The 16,138-nt window shown below is 42.3% G+C and overlaps 1 protein-coding gene across 4 annotated transcripts in view; it reads left to right on the forward strand.

Annotated features, from left to right (window-relative positions):
* Positions 1-120: 120 nt before the first annotated feature.
* Positions 121-16,138, forward strand: part of RSF1 (remodeling and spacing factor 1) — a 122,648-nt gene continuing 106,630 nt past the window's right edge. Inside the window, exon 1 of one of the 4 annotated variants that reach the window (XM_034759099.1) lies at positions 121-454. In XM_034759099.1, the coding sequence (XP_034614990.1) occupies positions 265-454 (190 nt within the window). In that variant the 5' untranslated portion in view covers positions 121-264. The remainder of the gene's footprint in view (positions 455-16,138) is intronic. The other 3 variants (XM_034759102.1, XM_034759098.1, XM_034759101.1) reach the window with 3 other exon arrangements.

Raw genomic sequence — 16,138 nt, forward strand, 5'->3', positions numbered from 1 at the left:
CCGAGACTAACAGGAGCGGACTCCTCCTTCTCGATCTGATTGGCTGCCCCAGACTCCGTCGCCGCCCTCCCTCCTTCCCCCGCCTTGTTTTCGTTCCCGTGTCACACGAGGCAGGCGGGGGAATAGTCGAGTAGGGCCGTTCTGGCCGGCGCTCCGCTGTTGCATTGTGGGATACTGGCGCCGGGGAGCGGGGTCCTCCAAGCGCGGCTCGCCAGCGCCCCCCTCTCTTCCCTCCCCGTCTCCTTCTCCATCCTCAGGTCCAAGATGGCGGCGGTGGCGGCTCCTACGGCTCCATCTCCGCCTCCCCCGCCCCCGTGCTGCCCCGGCTCGTGGCCGAACTTCGCCGTGGTCTGCTCCTTCCTGGAGCGCTACGGGGCGCTGCTGGACCTGCCCGAGCTGCCCTTCCCCGAGCTGGAGCGCGTCCTGCAGCCGCCGCAGGAGCCCGGGGACCAGGGTAAGCGGCCCGGACGCCCCCTCCCTCACAGACCGGCGGGGGGGCTGGGGCTATCCCCCCCCGTCCGCGGCCCCGGGGGAGGAGCGCACCGAGGGGAAGGAGGAGCCTGGCTTCCCCGGAGTGAAGCTGGGGGGGAGGGGAGACTTCTGCTGTGTCCTTACCCCCCCCCCTCACTCCCCGGGTCCAGGGGGAGCAGCTGCTGGGGCGGGAGGTTTCTTTCCCCAGCCCCACCGGAGGAGTCTGTGAGGGGACAGCTTCCTCATTCCGGCGCCTGCCCCCTCCCCCTGGGCCCTGTGGGGGCTGGGAGCCCCTTCCCCGTGCCCCCCCCAGAACAGGGGGCGCTGCTGCCCCTCCGGGCTCTGTGTGAGGGAGAGGAGAGACCAGACCCCCCCCCCCCCGGTGCAGATGTTGCCGCCCCCCCCCCCGTCTGTGTGTAATATTCATCTTACCCCACTTCCCATTGGGTTGGGGGCTAAGCGTGTCCCGCCCCCCACCTGGACCGGCGGAGGGAAGGGTTACAAGCTCCTCTGTCTTCTTTCAAGCTGCTCCTCACTCACGCTGGTCGTGTCTCCCCCCGTCCCTCCCTCCCTCCAGGAGGCTGCAGGGAATGGGATGTTGACATGTTTAGGATGCCGGACTCCCCTAGTCCCTGATGTGTGAGGTGATGGCGGGGGAAGGGCCGGGCAAGAGAAGAGCCGGGGGGAAGGAGAGATGCACAGATACCGAAGGGATAGGTGCTTGTTGCTCTTGTTCTCTGTCTATTATTGGTGTGGTGGTTACTTGTGCACTCTTGCCACATAGAGTCCGAGGAGCCTCAAGGCGCATGCTCCCCGGCCCCATAGAAACTTCCTGCTGCTAGAGAATCCCAGCTCAGGGTTGCTACTGGTCCAACAGCCCCGCCTCCACCCTCCCCCCCCAAAAAACAACCAACAATAACAACCCATCATAAAGCTCCCTCCATGTGTATTTATTGCAAATCGGGTCCACAGCATTGGTCTGTTCTGGTGAGAATTCTTTGCTCACGCAGTGCAAACGTATTTATATGCTTATGGCACCTACAAACAAAACAAAACACCAGCCAAGGTTCATTTAGTTACTGCCTCTTTAAGATGTCCAGTAGCACTTTTTTTCATGTAAACAAGACACTTCTAAATGCAGTGGCCATTGCCTGAGTCTTGCAGCCTACACTACTACTATCTCAAATAAAAGAATTTTTCCTACCTCCCCAAGACTTCAGCATGTTTTTTTGGTATGTAAAGGAATATTTTAAAAAAGAGGCACTATACTCAAATTGACAGTTTACTTTTTGTACTTCAAATAGCATTTGTGGTGAAAATCACAAATCAAATTTAAAGTTTTCAATTTTAATTTAAGATCTTGTAAGTTCTGTATTTTTAAAAACTGACTTTTAACCTTACAATAGCCTTTAATTGCATGATTAAAACACTTTTTTTAATAGACAGTGATCATCACCAAGAGTTTTTTTTATAGTTTATTAGTTGAAAGGCTCTAGCTGTGTCCTATAGGAGTTTATATATTAGATTGTCTATAAGATGTTGTTACATGATTTCAACCCACTCCTGGTCCCATAGATCTGAAGGAAGAATGGAAAGCAAACCAATAAATGTTTTTAATGTCTGACCCAATAGTGGAAGAAATTTGAACACTTAAACTCTAGCTTAACTTTTTTATTTTTTGGACATTTATTTGGACAAGATTAAAAAGTGTGTGTGATCATGATTATGGTGGCTGTGTCCTTCAGGGAAGTAAATGTGTGGAGATGGAAAACAAAAGCTTAGATGACCATCTTTTAGGGTTTTGGAGAAAACTTGTGTGGTGGTTATTGCAAAAGGAAAAAACAAGCCATTGAACTATGTTTGTGATGACTATTGTCCTCTGCATGTGTTGTACTATTTTGTTATCTTATCAAAAGATGCATCTGTATATTTTTTTTGTAACACTGTTGTGAAGACTAAATTTAATTTCCATTATTTTATAAAATTATTTTTAAGCCTTTAATAATAATAAAAAGCTTTACATGGACATAAGCTTAAAACAAATTTTGTTTCCTGTTACTAAATTGACTGTTAACATTGGAAAATGTTAATCCTTTTCCCCCTAATACTTGCTGTTTGTTTACTGTATGCAATTCAGCTTGGGTAGCAAAATTAAACTGGTTAATTTAAATGTCTGTGTAATCAGTTTCACTTTCTGTTTTTATGCACTAGCACACTTGGGCAGTGTTGAGGTTTCAAATAGTGCAGAATGCATGTTTAAATCCAGGCAAACTGTTTTAATGAAACACATTTTAAATATGGGTTGTGTTTAAGAAGTTTTTACAAAACCTATTTTTGGCCCTAACCTACCTGATAGTGTCTTAAAGGCTATTTCTATGCTAGGAGCTAAGGGGAGATTCCCCACTCACATTACATATACTTGTACTAGCTTGAGGACAGCTAGTGGGCTAAAAATAGTAGAGTAGCCATGGTAGCATAGGCAGTGGTGAGTGGCAGCTTGGGCTAGTCTTGGTTAGTATGTATCCACAGTGTTCAGGTGTGAGGAGATGGTTTGAGGAGATATGTCTAACACAAGCTGGGAATCTTACTCTTACCTCCTACTGTAAACATTGCTGCTGTCTTAATTCAGGCGTAACATGCATGTCTTATTTCAGAAGTAGAATCAATAGTAAATCAGTGTCCAGACAGTTCTTTGCAATTACTGAGAGGTTTAACACTTACTGCTTATTTAATCGTACCCGCACCCCCCAAAAAAAGAAAATAAAATAAGAGAGAAAGAAAGAGAGCAAAAAAATTCATAGGGAAAAAACAGTGGCAAAATGCCTTCTGTCTGCTTGCAGTTTCTTTATATATATATATAATGTTTTACATGTTGTAACATTTAAAAAAAAAAAAAAAAATTCGGGCGGGGGGGGAGTTGTATTGGTGTATTAACAGAGAGTGCTCACTACCAAACTACAGCATCAATCTCAAATCTCTCCAAAAATTCCTTCCAAGCTGAAATTTTTCATAGGCTTATGGCTTAAGACACAGAGCCTTTTGGAGCATGTGTGTAAAACTTGTTTAAGCAATTTATTTTTCATTATATTACATTCAAACCTTTATTCAAAGGTTCAGGTAGAACAACCATATATGAACTCAATAATGAACTGTTCTACATTCTGTAGTTCTATAAAAGCGATCAAGAAATCCTGCCTGCTAATGAGTGAGAATGGACAAGCTATGGGTACTTTTGTTCTAAGGAAACAAGGTATAATTTCTACTTTCTGACTTTCTGTTCCCATTAAAAAAGGATGCTTAGGGGTGCAAAAGAGAGATTTGGTAGTTGCCTACTTGACTATCAAATAATATTGATTCTGATATGTTACTGTTGAAGTTTTAAAAGTTAGTATTGCTCAGTCAGCATTTGTGCAGTATTATATTGCCTCTGTATATGACTATATCAAGAAATATATTGATCACCTCTACACCCAAGTATTAATAGCTTTCTTTTTGTAGTCTGATCTGGTTAGACATTATGCTAATTTACATAGCACCAACAGTATGCTAAGTGCTTTGAAGGCAAGTACTAAGACAAGGCCTTCCCCAAAGAACTGAATCCTTCCTATATTACAGTATACAAATGAAGGATGGGAGATCATGACAAACAATGTGATTGAATGGTGACATTTTGAACGTGCCAAGTCGGTTTCATGATTGTCTCGATTTTATTTTATATTTAGGTAGGATGATGAGGTAAAATAGTGGCCATGGAAATAGCCTGATTCTCAGAGAAAATATGTAAAAAAACAGATCCTTTTAACTTGTGCTGTTAGTGGCTCATTTGGAAGCTGACATTATTTGAGCAAAATAATGAGACCCCTGGTGTTTTGGTGAGTTACTGCTAAGAGCAGGGTCATCCCTAGGGAGGTGCGGGGCCCAGGACATTAGAAACTCGGTGCCTATCTGCCAAGGGGTGCTCTCCACTGGCTCCCCCAGGCCCCACCTCCACTGCACCCCTTCCCCCCCCCAAGGCCCTGCCCTGCCTCTTTCTCACCCAGTTCCACCTCCTCCCCTGAGCATGCTGCGCCCTCCCCTCCACCCCCCAGTGCCTCCTGATGCCGCGAAACAGCTGAACGGTGGCTGGTGGTAGGCACTGGGAGGGATGGGGAGGTGCTGATTGTCAGGGCCCACCGGCGGGCAGGAGGCGCTAGGGGGAGGTTCTGGTAGGGGGGCTCCGCCTTGCCCGTCTGCTGTTCGCCTCCTCACTCAGCTCGTCCTCCCGCCTCACCTCTCGGCCCACGGGGGCACCCCAAAGCCCGGGGCCCAGGGCGGTTGCCCCGATTCGCCATACCGTAGCGATGGCTCTGGCTAAGATAAATTTGCCTTTGTAAAAAGGCTTCTCCCTCTTGTAATGCTATATCTAAGGCAACTAGCATTGGGATCATAACTATAACCTTTAAAGCTTGATTTCAAAAGAAGAGAGTGGAGTATATAGCAGAATTACCATATTCTTGATAGCTGCTTGTAGTAGTTGCTTGTGTAGATGCTGCTAAGTGTGTAAACTGGTGTTTGCACTGAGATTTGATAAAAAGAAACCCTATATTGGCTAATAAATAAATTCTTTATAAAGGCAGGGAAATTTCATTAAACTTGATATAAACTGTAGGTAGTGGATGGAGGGAGGGTTGGACTCAAAACTAAGGTACCAGCAGGGGCTCACCCTACAATGTACCTCAAGAACCTAGCCTTTTAATCAAACTGATTTTGCTTCCAATGGCAAAATTGTGCAAATTGAAATAATTTGTCACACTGGAACCGTACTTGCAGTATTGACCACATCATGCAGTGTCTTACTAAGAGTTCCCCTTGCAAAAGGGAGACGGTAGTATGTTTTTCATGTAAAAAATACACGTGATTGGAAGGGAGTAAGAACACAACACTATATCTAGTACAGTATTTAGTCAGAGAAATATCAGATCCTCTCTATTGTGTTTGCAAATAGCTTGAGAGTCAGTATAAATGTTAATTAAGTACTGAATGCCCTGTGAATGAAAATATTAGTGTTAGTTTGCACAACAGAGATCTAATTTTACACATGACTATGCAAAAGACTTGCTGGTTTGCCATGTTCCTTGGTGTATGAATGAGTGTAAATGGTGTGTTCTGAAGTATGTTAGTGATTATCAACTTTATAAACCTTCCTTAGCCGTACTATACTTGATTGAAACTGTATCAGTAGAAGAATGAATACTCTGGATGTTCTTCCAGCAATGAACTGGTAAGATGTTACTGATGTAAGAGGTTGGTAATCTTCATGAAGGATATTTGGAAGACAAATATGATAGGTACATGTTTGTAGTATATTGCCCTTAAAATTGGGACTTACTAATGCTATAAGAAAACTGTATAGAGATTTTGACTTCAGTAGAAATTTTGTGCTGCTGCTTGTGATTACATTCTTCTCTAGTCCTTGTTTCCTTCCTTGATCTTCACATATTCAGGTGTGTAGGATGGCCTCTAAAAAAATTCTTCCATTCCTTTAAGGTGCTGTAGAAGAGAGAGGTCTTTGAGGTGGATGCTACCATGGTGTTTCTTTAGTCTACTCCTTGTATATTGCATTCTTGCCCCTTTCTGAACTCTAGTTCATCTAATTTCCTTTGTCTCTTCTATTTGTATTAACTAGCTGGTCCAGCCTTGAAGGCCCTCTTCTCACATGGGTGATTATCGGCATGTATCTGTTGTATTAAGTGCTTTGATTTTGATAATTGTTATAAATAAAGTATTGGTTCAGAGTCCGGAAGTGATTTAACATAAAAACGTAACAGATTTGCTGTTGTGTATTAGCTTCAAGTGCAACGTAGTTGCATGCTTTTGCTTCCATAGACTTTTCTCTCTACCGCTGCAGTTTTTGCATTAGAGAGGGAATTTAAGGTAGAGATACATCTTGAAATACCTAAAGATGTGACAGATAATCTCTGGTAATACATAAAGGGCCTATGCTTTAGTTTTCCTTTGTCTCCACTAGAACATATCTTATACTATATATGGAACCATAAAGCTGTCCTGACTTTAAAAAATACTTATTTCAAGGAGTTGCCATGCTTCAAAGCAACAAGTAAGCTTCTTCACAGATTTCTGTACTCTAACCCCCTCTAGCTTCCCTTTAGCACTGATTCTTGGGAGTGTCTACAGTAGGTGCAAAGGGATAAAACTTTCTGGGTTTTTTTCCTCTGTATCCTAGAGTCAATTTTTGTGTTGGTGGGAAGCTTGCCATTCTTACAATTTTCACACATCTGGATTAGAAGCTTGTGGAATGGATTCTAGTTTAACCATCTCCCAGATAAAACTAAAAGCAAGAGGTGATTTGACCTCTGTCTTTTAAGTACCTACATGGGAGAATGTTTCAGAAACTGGAAGACTTATTAATGTAGCTGGACATCCAAAACAAGATCCATTGGCTGGAAGCTGAAGTTAGGCACCTTATTTCCAATTTGGACTTGTCTGCTTTTAACAATGAGGGTAATTAACCTTTGAAACAGCTTACGAAGGGATGGATTCACAGTCACTTGAAGACTTTAAATCAAGATTGAATATCTTTCTACAAGATATACCCAAACACTCTCTTGAGCTACTGTACCAGTTGCAGAAATCACAGGCTACAGAATTTCACCCAATCTTATATGGGAGGTCAGATTAGGTTGCTATAATGGTCCCTTCTACTATATTAATCAATCAATCAATATTAGCAGCAATTGTATGCAATGCTAGAAGCAGTACAAGAGTGTCATGTTGTGGCCAATAACCTGACTATCCACTACTGTATTTAAGGCACAGTGTTTATAGTATCAATATAGAAGTCCCAATTGAAGGGGTGTGACCCATCAGAAAGACAATGAACAAGATCTGATATCTCATTGATAATACTCTAATGTTGGACAGGAGAATTACTGTTAACATCTGTTTCTAGAAGCTTGTGGGATGTGTTGTACTGCTAGAGCCTCTTGGGATGGGTTAAAGAACTGAGCAGATGATTAAGGCAGATGACATAAGCTTCATTGTTCTGGGAAACTGCATCATTGGCTCAATCCTCCATCCACTGAGGGTTTTGAACATGTGATCTCTAGATCAGTGCACATTGCTGATCACGTCCTGGGCTGGGTCTGTGGTCTAGAAGTGGTGTGACATAAAAAATGTAGCCTTAAGTTAGTTAGACCACTACAACTTCCAGGCAGCGACAGTATCAAAAAGCAGATTAAAAGCTAGAGGAACTGGTAGGTAAGGTCCCATGAGAAGAAAATCTTAAGGGATAAAGGAATTTAGGAGGGTTGGCAGTTTCTCAACGAGGCTATATTAAAGGTGCAGCTTCAAACTATCCCAGCGCAAAGGGAAGATAGGAAGTAGGGCTGTCGATTAATCACAGCTAACTCAAGCGATTAACTAAAAAAAAATTAATCGCAATTTTAATCACACTGTTAAACAATAGAATACCAATTGAAATTTATTAAATATTTTGGATGTTTTTCTACATTTTCAAATATATTGATTTCAATTACAATACAGAATACAAAGTATACAGTGCTCACTTTATATTTTATTACAGATATTTGCACTGTAAAACGATAAAAGAAATATTTTTCAGTTCACCTCAACAAGTACCATAATGCAATCTCTTTATCTTGAAAGCGCAACTTACAAATGTAGATTTTTGTTGTTGTTGCATAATTGCACTCAAACAAAACAATGTAAAACTTTAGAACCTACAAGTCCACTCAGTCCCACTTCTTGTGCTGCCAACTGCTAAGAGAAACAAGTTTGTTTACATTTACGGGAGATAATGCTGCCTGCTTTTTATTTACAATGTCACCTGAAAGTGAGACCAGACACTCGCGTGGCACTTTTGTAGGTGGCATTGCAAGGTATTTATGTGCCAGATATGCTAAACATTCGTATGCCCCTTCATGCTTCGGCCTCCATTCCAGAGCACATGCTTCCATGCTGATGATGCTTGTTAAATAATGTTTTAATTAAATTTGTAACTCAACTCCTTGGGGGAGAATTCTATGTCTCCTCTCTGTGTCTTACCTGCATTCTGCCATATATTTCATGTTATAGCAGTCTCAGGTGATGACCCAGCATGTTATTCGTTTTAAGAACACTTTCACTCCAGATTTGACAAAACGCAAAGAAGGTACCAATGTGAGATTTCTAAAGATAGCTACAGCACTCGACCCAAGATTTAAGAATCTGAAGTGCCTTCCAAAATCTGATAAGGACGGGATGTGGAGTATGCTTTCAGAAGTCTTAAAAGAGCACCACTCCAATGCGGAAACTACAGAACCCCAACCACCAAAAAAAGAAAATCAACTTTCTGCTGGTGACATCTGAGTCAGATTTCAAAAATGAACGTGCATCGGTCTGAACTCCTTTGGATCATTATCAAGCAGAACCCATCATCTGCATGGATGCATGTCCTCTGGAATGGTGGTTGAAGCATGAAGGGACATATGAATCTTTAGCACATCTGGCACGTAAATCTTTTGCAACGCTGGTGTCAGGGTTCCCTCCCCACTCTGAACTCTGCGGTACAGATGTGGGGACCTTCATGAAAGACCCCCTAAGCTTATTTCTACCAACTTAGGTTAAAAACTTCCCCAAGGCACAAATCCTTCCTTGTCCTTGGATGAGTACTGCTGCCACCACCAAGTGAGTTAGACAAAGGTTTAAGGAAAAGGACCACTTGGAATTCCTGTTTTCCCCCAAAATCCCCCCAAGCCCCTTCACCCTCTTTCCTGGGGAGGCTTGAGAATAATATACCAACCAAATAGGTTAAAAAAGTGGGCAGAACTTTATTATAAAGAAAAAGTAAAAGAAGCACCTCTGTAAAATCAGGATGGAAGGTAATTTAACAGGGTAATCAGATTCCAAACACAGAGGATCCTCCTCTAGGCAAAACTTTAAAGTTACCGAAAAAAAAACCAAAAAAACCTGGAATAAACCTCCCTCAGCATAGGGACAATTCACAAGCTAAAACAAAAGATAATCTAACGCATTTTCTTCCTATTACTTACAATTTGTAATCTTAGAGGCTTAGTTCAGGTATGTATTTTCCCTGCCCTGATTCCTCGCTGACCCGGAGAGAACAAAGGAACACAAAACAAAAAACTTTCAAATCTGTGGGGGAAGCATCTTCTCCCCTTATCGGTCCTTTTGGTCAGGTGCCAACCAGGTTATCTGAGCTTCTTAACCCTTTACAGGTAAAGGAGGGATTTTATGCTACCTGTAGCTGTATGTTTATGACAGCTGGCTACAACAGTGCCATGAAAATGCCTGTTCTCACTTTCAGTTGACATTGTAAACAAGAAGTGGGCAGCATTATCTCCTGCAAATGTTAACAAGCTTGTTTGTTTGAGTGATAGGCTGAACAAGAAGTAGGACTGAGTGAACTTGTAGGCTCTAAAGTTTTGTTTCATTTTTGAATGCGATTATTTTTTGTACATAACTCTACATTTGTAAGTTCAACTTTCATTATAAAGAGATTGCACTACAGTACTTGTATTAGGTGAATTGAAAAATACTATTTCATTTTTACAGTGCAAAATTTATAATAAAAAATGAAGTGAGCATTGTACACTTTGTATTCCTGTGTTGTAATTGAAATCAATATATTTGAAAATGTGGAAAACATCCAAAAATATTTATATAAATGGTATTCTATTAACAGCGTGACTAATCACAATTAATTTTTTTAATTGCTTGACAGCCCTAATAGGAAGTATAGTAAGAGGCAAATATGGCTCCATCAGGAGCTCTCTAATGACCTGAAAAATTAAAAAGGAATCCTACAAGAAGTGGAAACATGGACAAATTGATAAGGCAAGTACAAAAGAATAGCACTAGCATGTAGGGACAAAATCAGAAAGGAGAAGGCAGAAAATGAATTGTATCAGCAGGGGACATAAAAGGACATCAAAGAGGTTCTTTAGTCTTTCTCTTGTTTCTAATTTATTTAAAGAAAGTGTAGGTTGTCTACTTTTCACTGAAGGAAAGCTAATGACTTATGACCCCCAGAGGGCTGAGGTGTTCAGTAATTGTTTCCCTAGAATTGTGGGACTAGAAGGGACCTCGAGAGGTCATCTAGTCCAATCCCTTGCACTCATGGCAGGACTAAGTATTATCTAGACCATCCCTGACAGGTGTTTGTCTAACCTGCTCTTAAAAATCTCCAATGATTAAAAAATTATTAAAGGTCTAGAAAACATGACCTATGAGGGAAGATTGAAAACACTGGGTTTGTTTGGTCAGGAGAAAAGGAGACATGATAAAAGTTTGCAAGTACATAAAATGTTGTTACAAGGAGGAGGGAAGAAAAATTGTTCTTAACTTCTGAGGATAGAACAAGAGGCAGTGGGCTTAACTTGCAGCAAGGGGGGTTTAAGCAGGGCACTAGGGAAAACATCCTAACTGTCAGGGTGGTTAAGCACTGGAATAAATTGCTTAGGGAGGCTGTGGAATCTTCATCATTGAGTGTGCTGAAGTCTGCCTTCTTGAAATCCATTATCTTTATTGTGCTATTTTCCCTCTTATAATTCTTTAGAATCATGAATTCTACCATTTCATGATCACTTTCACCTAAGCTGCCTTCTACTTTCAAATTCTCAACCAGTTTCTCCATATTTGTCAAATCAAGTCTAGAACAGCCTTTCCCTTAATAGCTTTCTCCACCTTCTGAAATTAAGTCTCCAATACATTCTAAGAACTTGTTGGATAATCTGTGCCCTGCTGTATTATTTTCCCAACAAATGGTGGTGATGGGGGATTTCAACTACCCAGACAAGTTCTGTGCTTTGGATGATTTTGTTAGTTTAGAAAAAAGCCGCCTCCAACCTCTTCTTCCTGGTGAGGTGGTCTGTAGTAGACCCCTACCAGGAAGGAATAAATAGGAATGCCTATTTTGTTTCAACCTTACCAAAAATATTAATGGTTACCAGATACTCAACACAATTAATATTAACAAGGGGATCATATTTCAAAATAGGGAAAGAACAAGAAAAATAATATTTAGATAAGTGAGATGTAAACAGGTTGGCAGGGCCTTTTGAAATTCACCCTAGATGGCTTAAGGAGCTAGCTAAATCAGTCTTGGAACCGTTAACAATTATTTTAGAGGACTCATGGAGGATGGGTGAAGTCCCAAAGGACTAGAAAAGGTCAAACATAGTTTAAAAAGGGGAACAAAGAGGACCCAGGGAATTATAGACCAGTCAGCCCAACTTCCACATCTGGAGAGATTCTGGAACAAATTATCAGCCAATTTGTTGGCATCTGGAAGATAATAGGGTTATAAAGAATAGCCACCATGGATTTGTCAAGAACAAATCATGCCAAAGTAACCTAATTTCCTTCTTGACAGGGTTACTGGCTTGGGGGGGGGGGCGGGGGGAAACAGTCTGCCTTTTGATGTAGGACTTCACCTACCCACATATAAATTGCTCAAATGGCACAACAGCAGAAAATTCAAAAAAACTCCAAGTGAGTACTGCTTAGGATGGCAGTACTAGAGCATACAAAAGGAGAGTCTATTCCCAATTGAAAGTTATTTTGGATTAATGTGAGGGGGGTTTTGTTTTTTGTGTTTTCTTTGATGGATAAACTTTCTTGTGTCCCCATACTTGTTTCAAATTATCTGGCATCTCATTCTGCATTCGTAAGGCTCTTCATTTCTGGATTTTATTTTGTTTAAAATTGCTTGGGAATTTATCAGTTACAAACATTTTAAAAATGGGTGAAAATCAGTGCAAAAATTAACTTCACAGTATTCTGGGAGAATATTGGGGTTAATATCGGGATGGGGGAACAGGGAAAAAAAAGCAACAAATAAAAGTAAGAGTATTGACAGTAAAAGCAGTTTAAAGCTGTGGTTTATTTCATGAACTCTACATTAATTGTACATACACATGTGTATCTTTCATTGCACTGCCTAATTTTGGTAGCCTTGCATTTATGCTTATGTTAAGTAGATATTCAAGAAAATTCAACAGATAATTTATTAACATAAAATTATTTTCATATACTTGAGTGGTTCAAAATTCAGGTGAAAATTGGTAAAGACCAGATAATAACTTTCATAAAACCTGCACACTTCATTAATCCACTTTGGAAGCAGATTAACTCTAGTTCAGGAAGAGTTCTCCCTCAATATAGCTGGTGTGGATGCATCACCATTTTGAATTAACTGTTCTGCTTCTGGTACTCCTCCAACTGCTATCCCACACTGCACTGCTGCACACGTTGGTGGGCCTGATTCACTGTGAGACCTCTAGTGCTCCGAGTCCGGAGTTATCTTGACCCGATGTCACCTCCCTGTTTGAATGCTGGCCTACAGGTAGGTGTGCCCCTTAGTGGTGCCAGCTCATGGTGAGTTCACACACTTGGAGTCCATTCTGATTTTAGCAGCCATGTCCTATGTGGGCCTTTCAGACGTCCTGGATGTCTGTCCTTGGCCTCTGAGAAGCGGAGCAGGTCTAATCCAGTCTGAACACAAAATGTGAAGATACATAAGAGGCTATCAGACCAAATGAAGGAGAGGGGGTAGTCCAGGACTTAGTGCAGTTCCACAACAAAGGAGTGGAGTTCTGGCAGTGTTATAAAAGTACCAGGTATAGTAATACCACCTCTGGCAGAGGTCACAAAACTCATACCTACTATGAAGAGCCAGACTGGATTCTTGCAAGGGAGTCCATCAATGACCCCCAGCATGCAAAGACACCCAAACAGGACCTCAAGTGGGAAGATTGCCACAGCCAGCCAAGATCTCTTCAACTTGCAAAATCATGAGGCAGAGAGAGTGAAGGAGACCCTGAAAACGCAGCCAGAGAACCAGCCTGACAGTACTTGGGAGGGACCTTTTCCAGTAAGGATTGTGTGCTATATTATAATACACACACACACACACACACATAGAGGGGGTTTAAACAACTTTTTTTTGGGTATCATCAGGGTACCACCATGTTGGATGGATGTGAGCTGGTATCCCCTTTCCACTTGCTTGGCTTTTATCCTCCCATCCACCTGACATGCTCAAAATGGCATCCTTAAGCTCCAAAGTGGCGTTTGTCCGAAATCTCAAATCCCATAACCATCAGCCAAATGTGCCCGCCCCCTCTTTCTGTGCTGCTTATTGCTTCCTTCCTCTGTTCAAGATGGCAGTACCATAAGGATTAAAAAAAAAAAAATCATACACATTGCATGGTAGGCATGTTTAGTGTAGCTACAGATACAGAAAGAGAAAAAGCAATAGGAAAAGTACTTTGGCTCACAGTTTGACCAATGCCCCGTGCTGTAGTCTGAGGTAAATCTCCCACATTTGTCTACAGAGACATTTCAAAATGCACAGAGATTGTAAGGCATTTGTGGCTGTTTTAATCACACACATCCTAGGGTTCCAGAGTATTTATTTTGCAGGGCACTTTGTGCTAGTCTGCAGATATTTTAAAAGAGAACTTAAGGAAAAGATAGTGTTCTAGTTTGGCATTTGCACTGCAAAAAATGCAGCTTTCTTGTGATTGCCTGTATCAGAGGTGGTTCCCTTCCATTCCTGTACCAAATGTGGGGGTACCATTCTGGCAAATAACTGTGTTGCATATCTTCCCACTTTGCCCATTGCCTTTTGAACAAGATCCTTTTCTGCCTTTTGGGGATGCTTCTTAGGGTAACATCCTCCAACCCAAGGAAGGCCTGTAGAGCTGCACATGCAATTACTAACTTGTTCTCTGCTGCTCACCCCTCCCCCAAGCCACCACCAAGCCAGCATTGGTAGAGGGGTCCTGTACAAGGGGGTAGCAAAATGGAATACATTTTACCATCTCCAAACTCCCCCTAGACTGGGTTGAGCCCATGGGAATAAAATTGCACTTTGAGGAAAAAGCAATAGTTTATCAGTGTTGGCATGGAAACTAGAACTGGGACAATAACTACTTGTGCTGTTTCTCTGCCCTTCAGTACCTGACACACAGCAGCCCCCCCCACACAGGAGCATTATCAGAGTCTGAAGACATGGCAGATCTTTGGGGGGGGGGGGAAACGTGTTTAGTCATCTTCTGCCTCTCCTGGGATGTAGCCATGAGGTCACTAAAGAGTGGAGGCAAGGTTTCCTTCACCATGATACTGAGGAGGAGAGGGAACTGATGCGTGATCTCATTGCCAGTTCAATAGTACAACACGCAAGGCCGTGCACTTAGGGTTTAATAGTAACAATTTCTGCCACAAGCTGGGGGCTTATCACTTGGAAGTGACAGACGAGGAGAGATACCTGGGTGTGTGGGTCGATCACAGGGCGACTATGAGCCAACAATGTGATGCAGCTGTGAAAAAGGCAAATGGAATCTTAGGATGTATTAAGTGAGGTATTTCCAATAGAGAAGTATGAATGCTATTGTGCAAGGCACTAGGAAAAACCTCACTTGGAATACTGTGGACAATTCTGGTCATCCATGTTCAAGATAGAGGAGTTTAAACTGAAACACATGCAGAGAAGAGCTAGTAGGATGATCAGGGGATTGGAGGACCTTTCTTATGAGAGCAGACTGGAAGAGCTTGGCTTGTTTCATCTAGCAAAAAAGAAGGCTGACGGGGGATATGATTGCTCTCTGAATACATGTGCAGCGGAGCAGGAGAGGAGGAAAATACTAGGGAGGGTGAGAGCTATGTAAGCTAAAGGACAACGTCGGCACAAGAACAAATGAATATAAACTGGCCATGGACAAATTCTAACTGGAGATTAGAAGAAGGTATCTAACCATCAGAGGGGTGAAGTTCTAGAACAGCCTCCCAATAGGAGTTGTGGGGGGGGGGGGGGGGAAAAAAACTTAGTTAATTTTGATAGCTGGACAAATTTCTGGGTTATTTGTGATGATGGGGGCTGAGCGTAACAAACCAGGAGTGAGCCCCAGGATGATGTCCTGTGTTCCTAAAGCTCATGCTGCAGGATTTCAAGTGGCCACCAGCAGGGGTCAGGAAGGGATTTCCCCCCTCCATGCCACCTCCACCTCCCCCATTTATTCTGGAAGGGGTTTTTTACCTCCTTCCTCTGAAGCATCAGAATATAGCTATGGCTGGAGATGGAACATTGAAGTGGGGGGCTTCTGAGATGGCACTGAACAGTCTTTCTCTCAGGTGCTTGGCTGGCTAGTTCTTGCTCACATGCTCAAGGTCTAACTGATTGCTATATATGTGGTCAGGAAGGAATTTCCCCCCAGCTTGGATTGGTAGTGAACTTGGGTTTTTTCACCTTCCTTTGCACCATGTGGGTTCAGGTCATTTGCCAGGATTATCTTTCTTAAAATCAGGCACTAGTGCATTTCAGTTCTTCCTATTCTCTTCTTGTGGCACATAATCTAGTCTCTTGTGGGTTGTAGTACTTTGGTCTCATTTCAGTTGTTGGGTTAATGTGCGGGTGCTGAGTGGTGTTGTTGGCCTTGATATTCAGAGGTCAGACTGGATGATCTAGTGGTCCTTTCTGACCTTAGACTCTGACAAAGAAAAGGATATGCGGGCACAGATACTGGAAGAAACGATGCAGAGGCAGACAGCCCTGGTGAAGAGCATCGTGGTACTATGTTCATGGCCATCACTTGAACCTAGCTTTCTCCTGCAGCTGCTTGAGAATACTGTATGCTGAACACCCCTT

This window comes from Trachemys scripta, chromosome 1 (genome assembly GCF_013100865.1).
Source record: "Trachemys scripta elegans isolate TJP31775 chromosome 1, CAS_Tse_1.0, whole genome shotgun sequence".
NCBI classification, from domain to species: Eukaryota; Metazoa; Chordata; order Testudines; family Emydidae; genus Trachemys; species Trachemys scripta.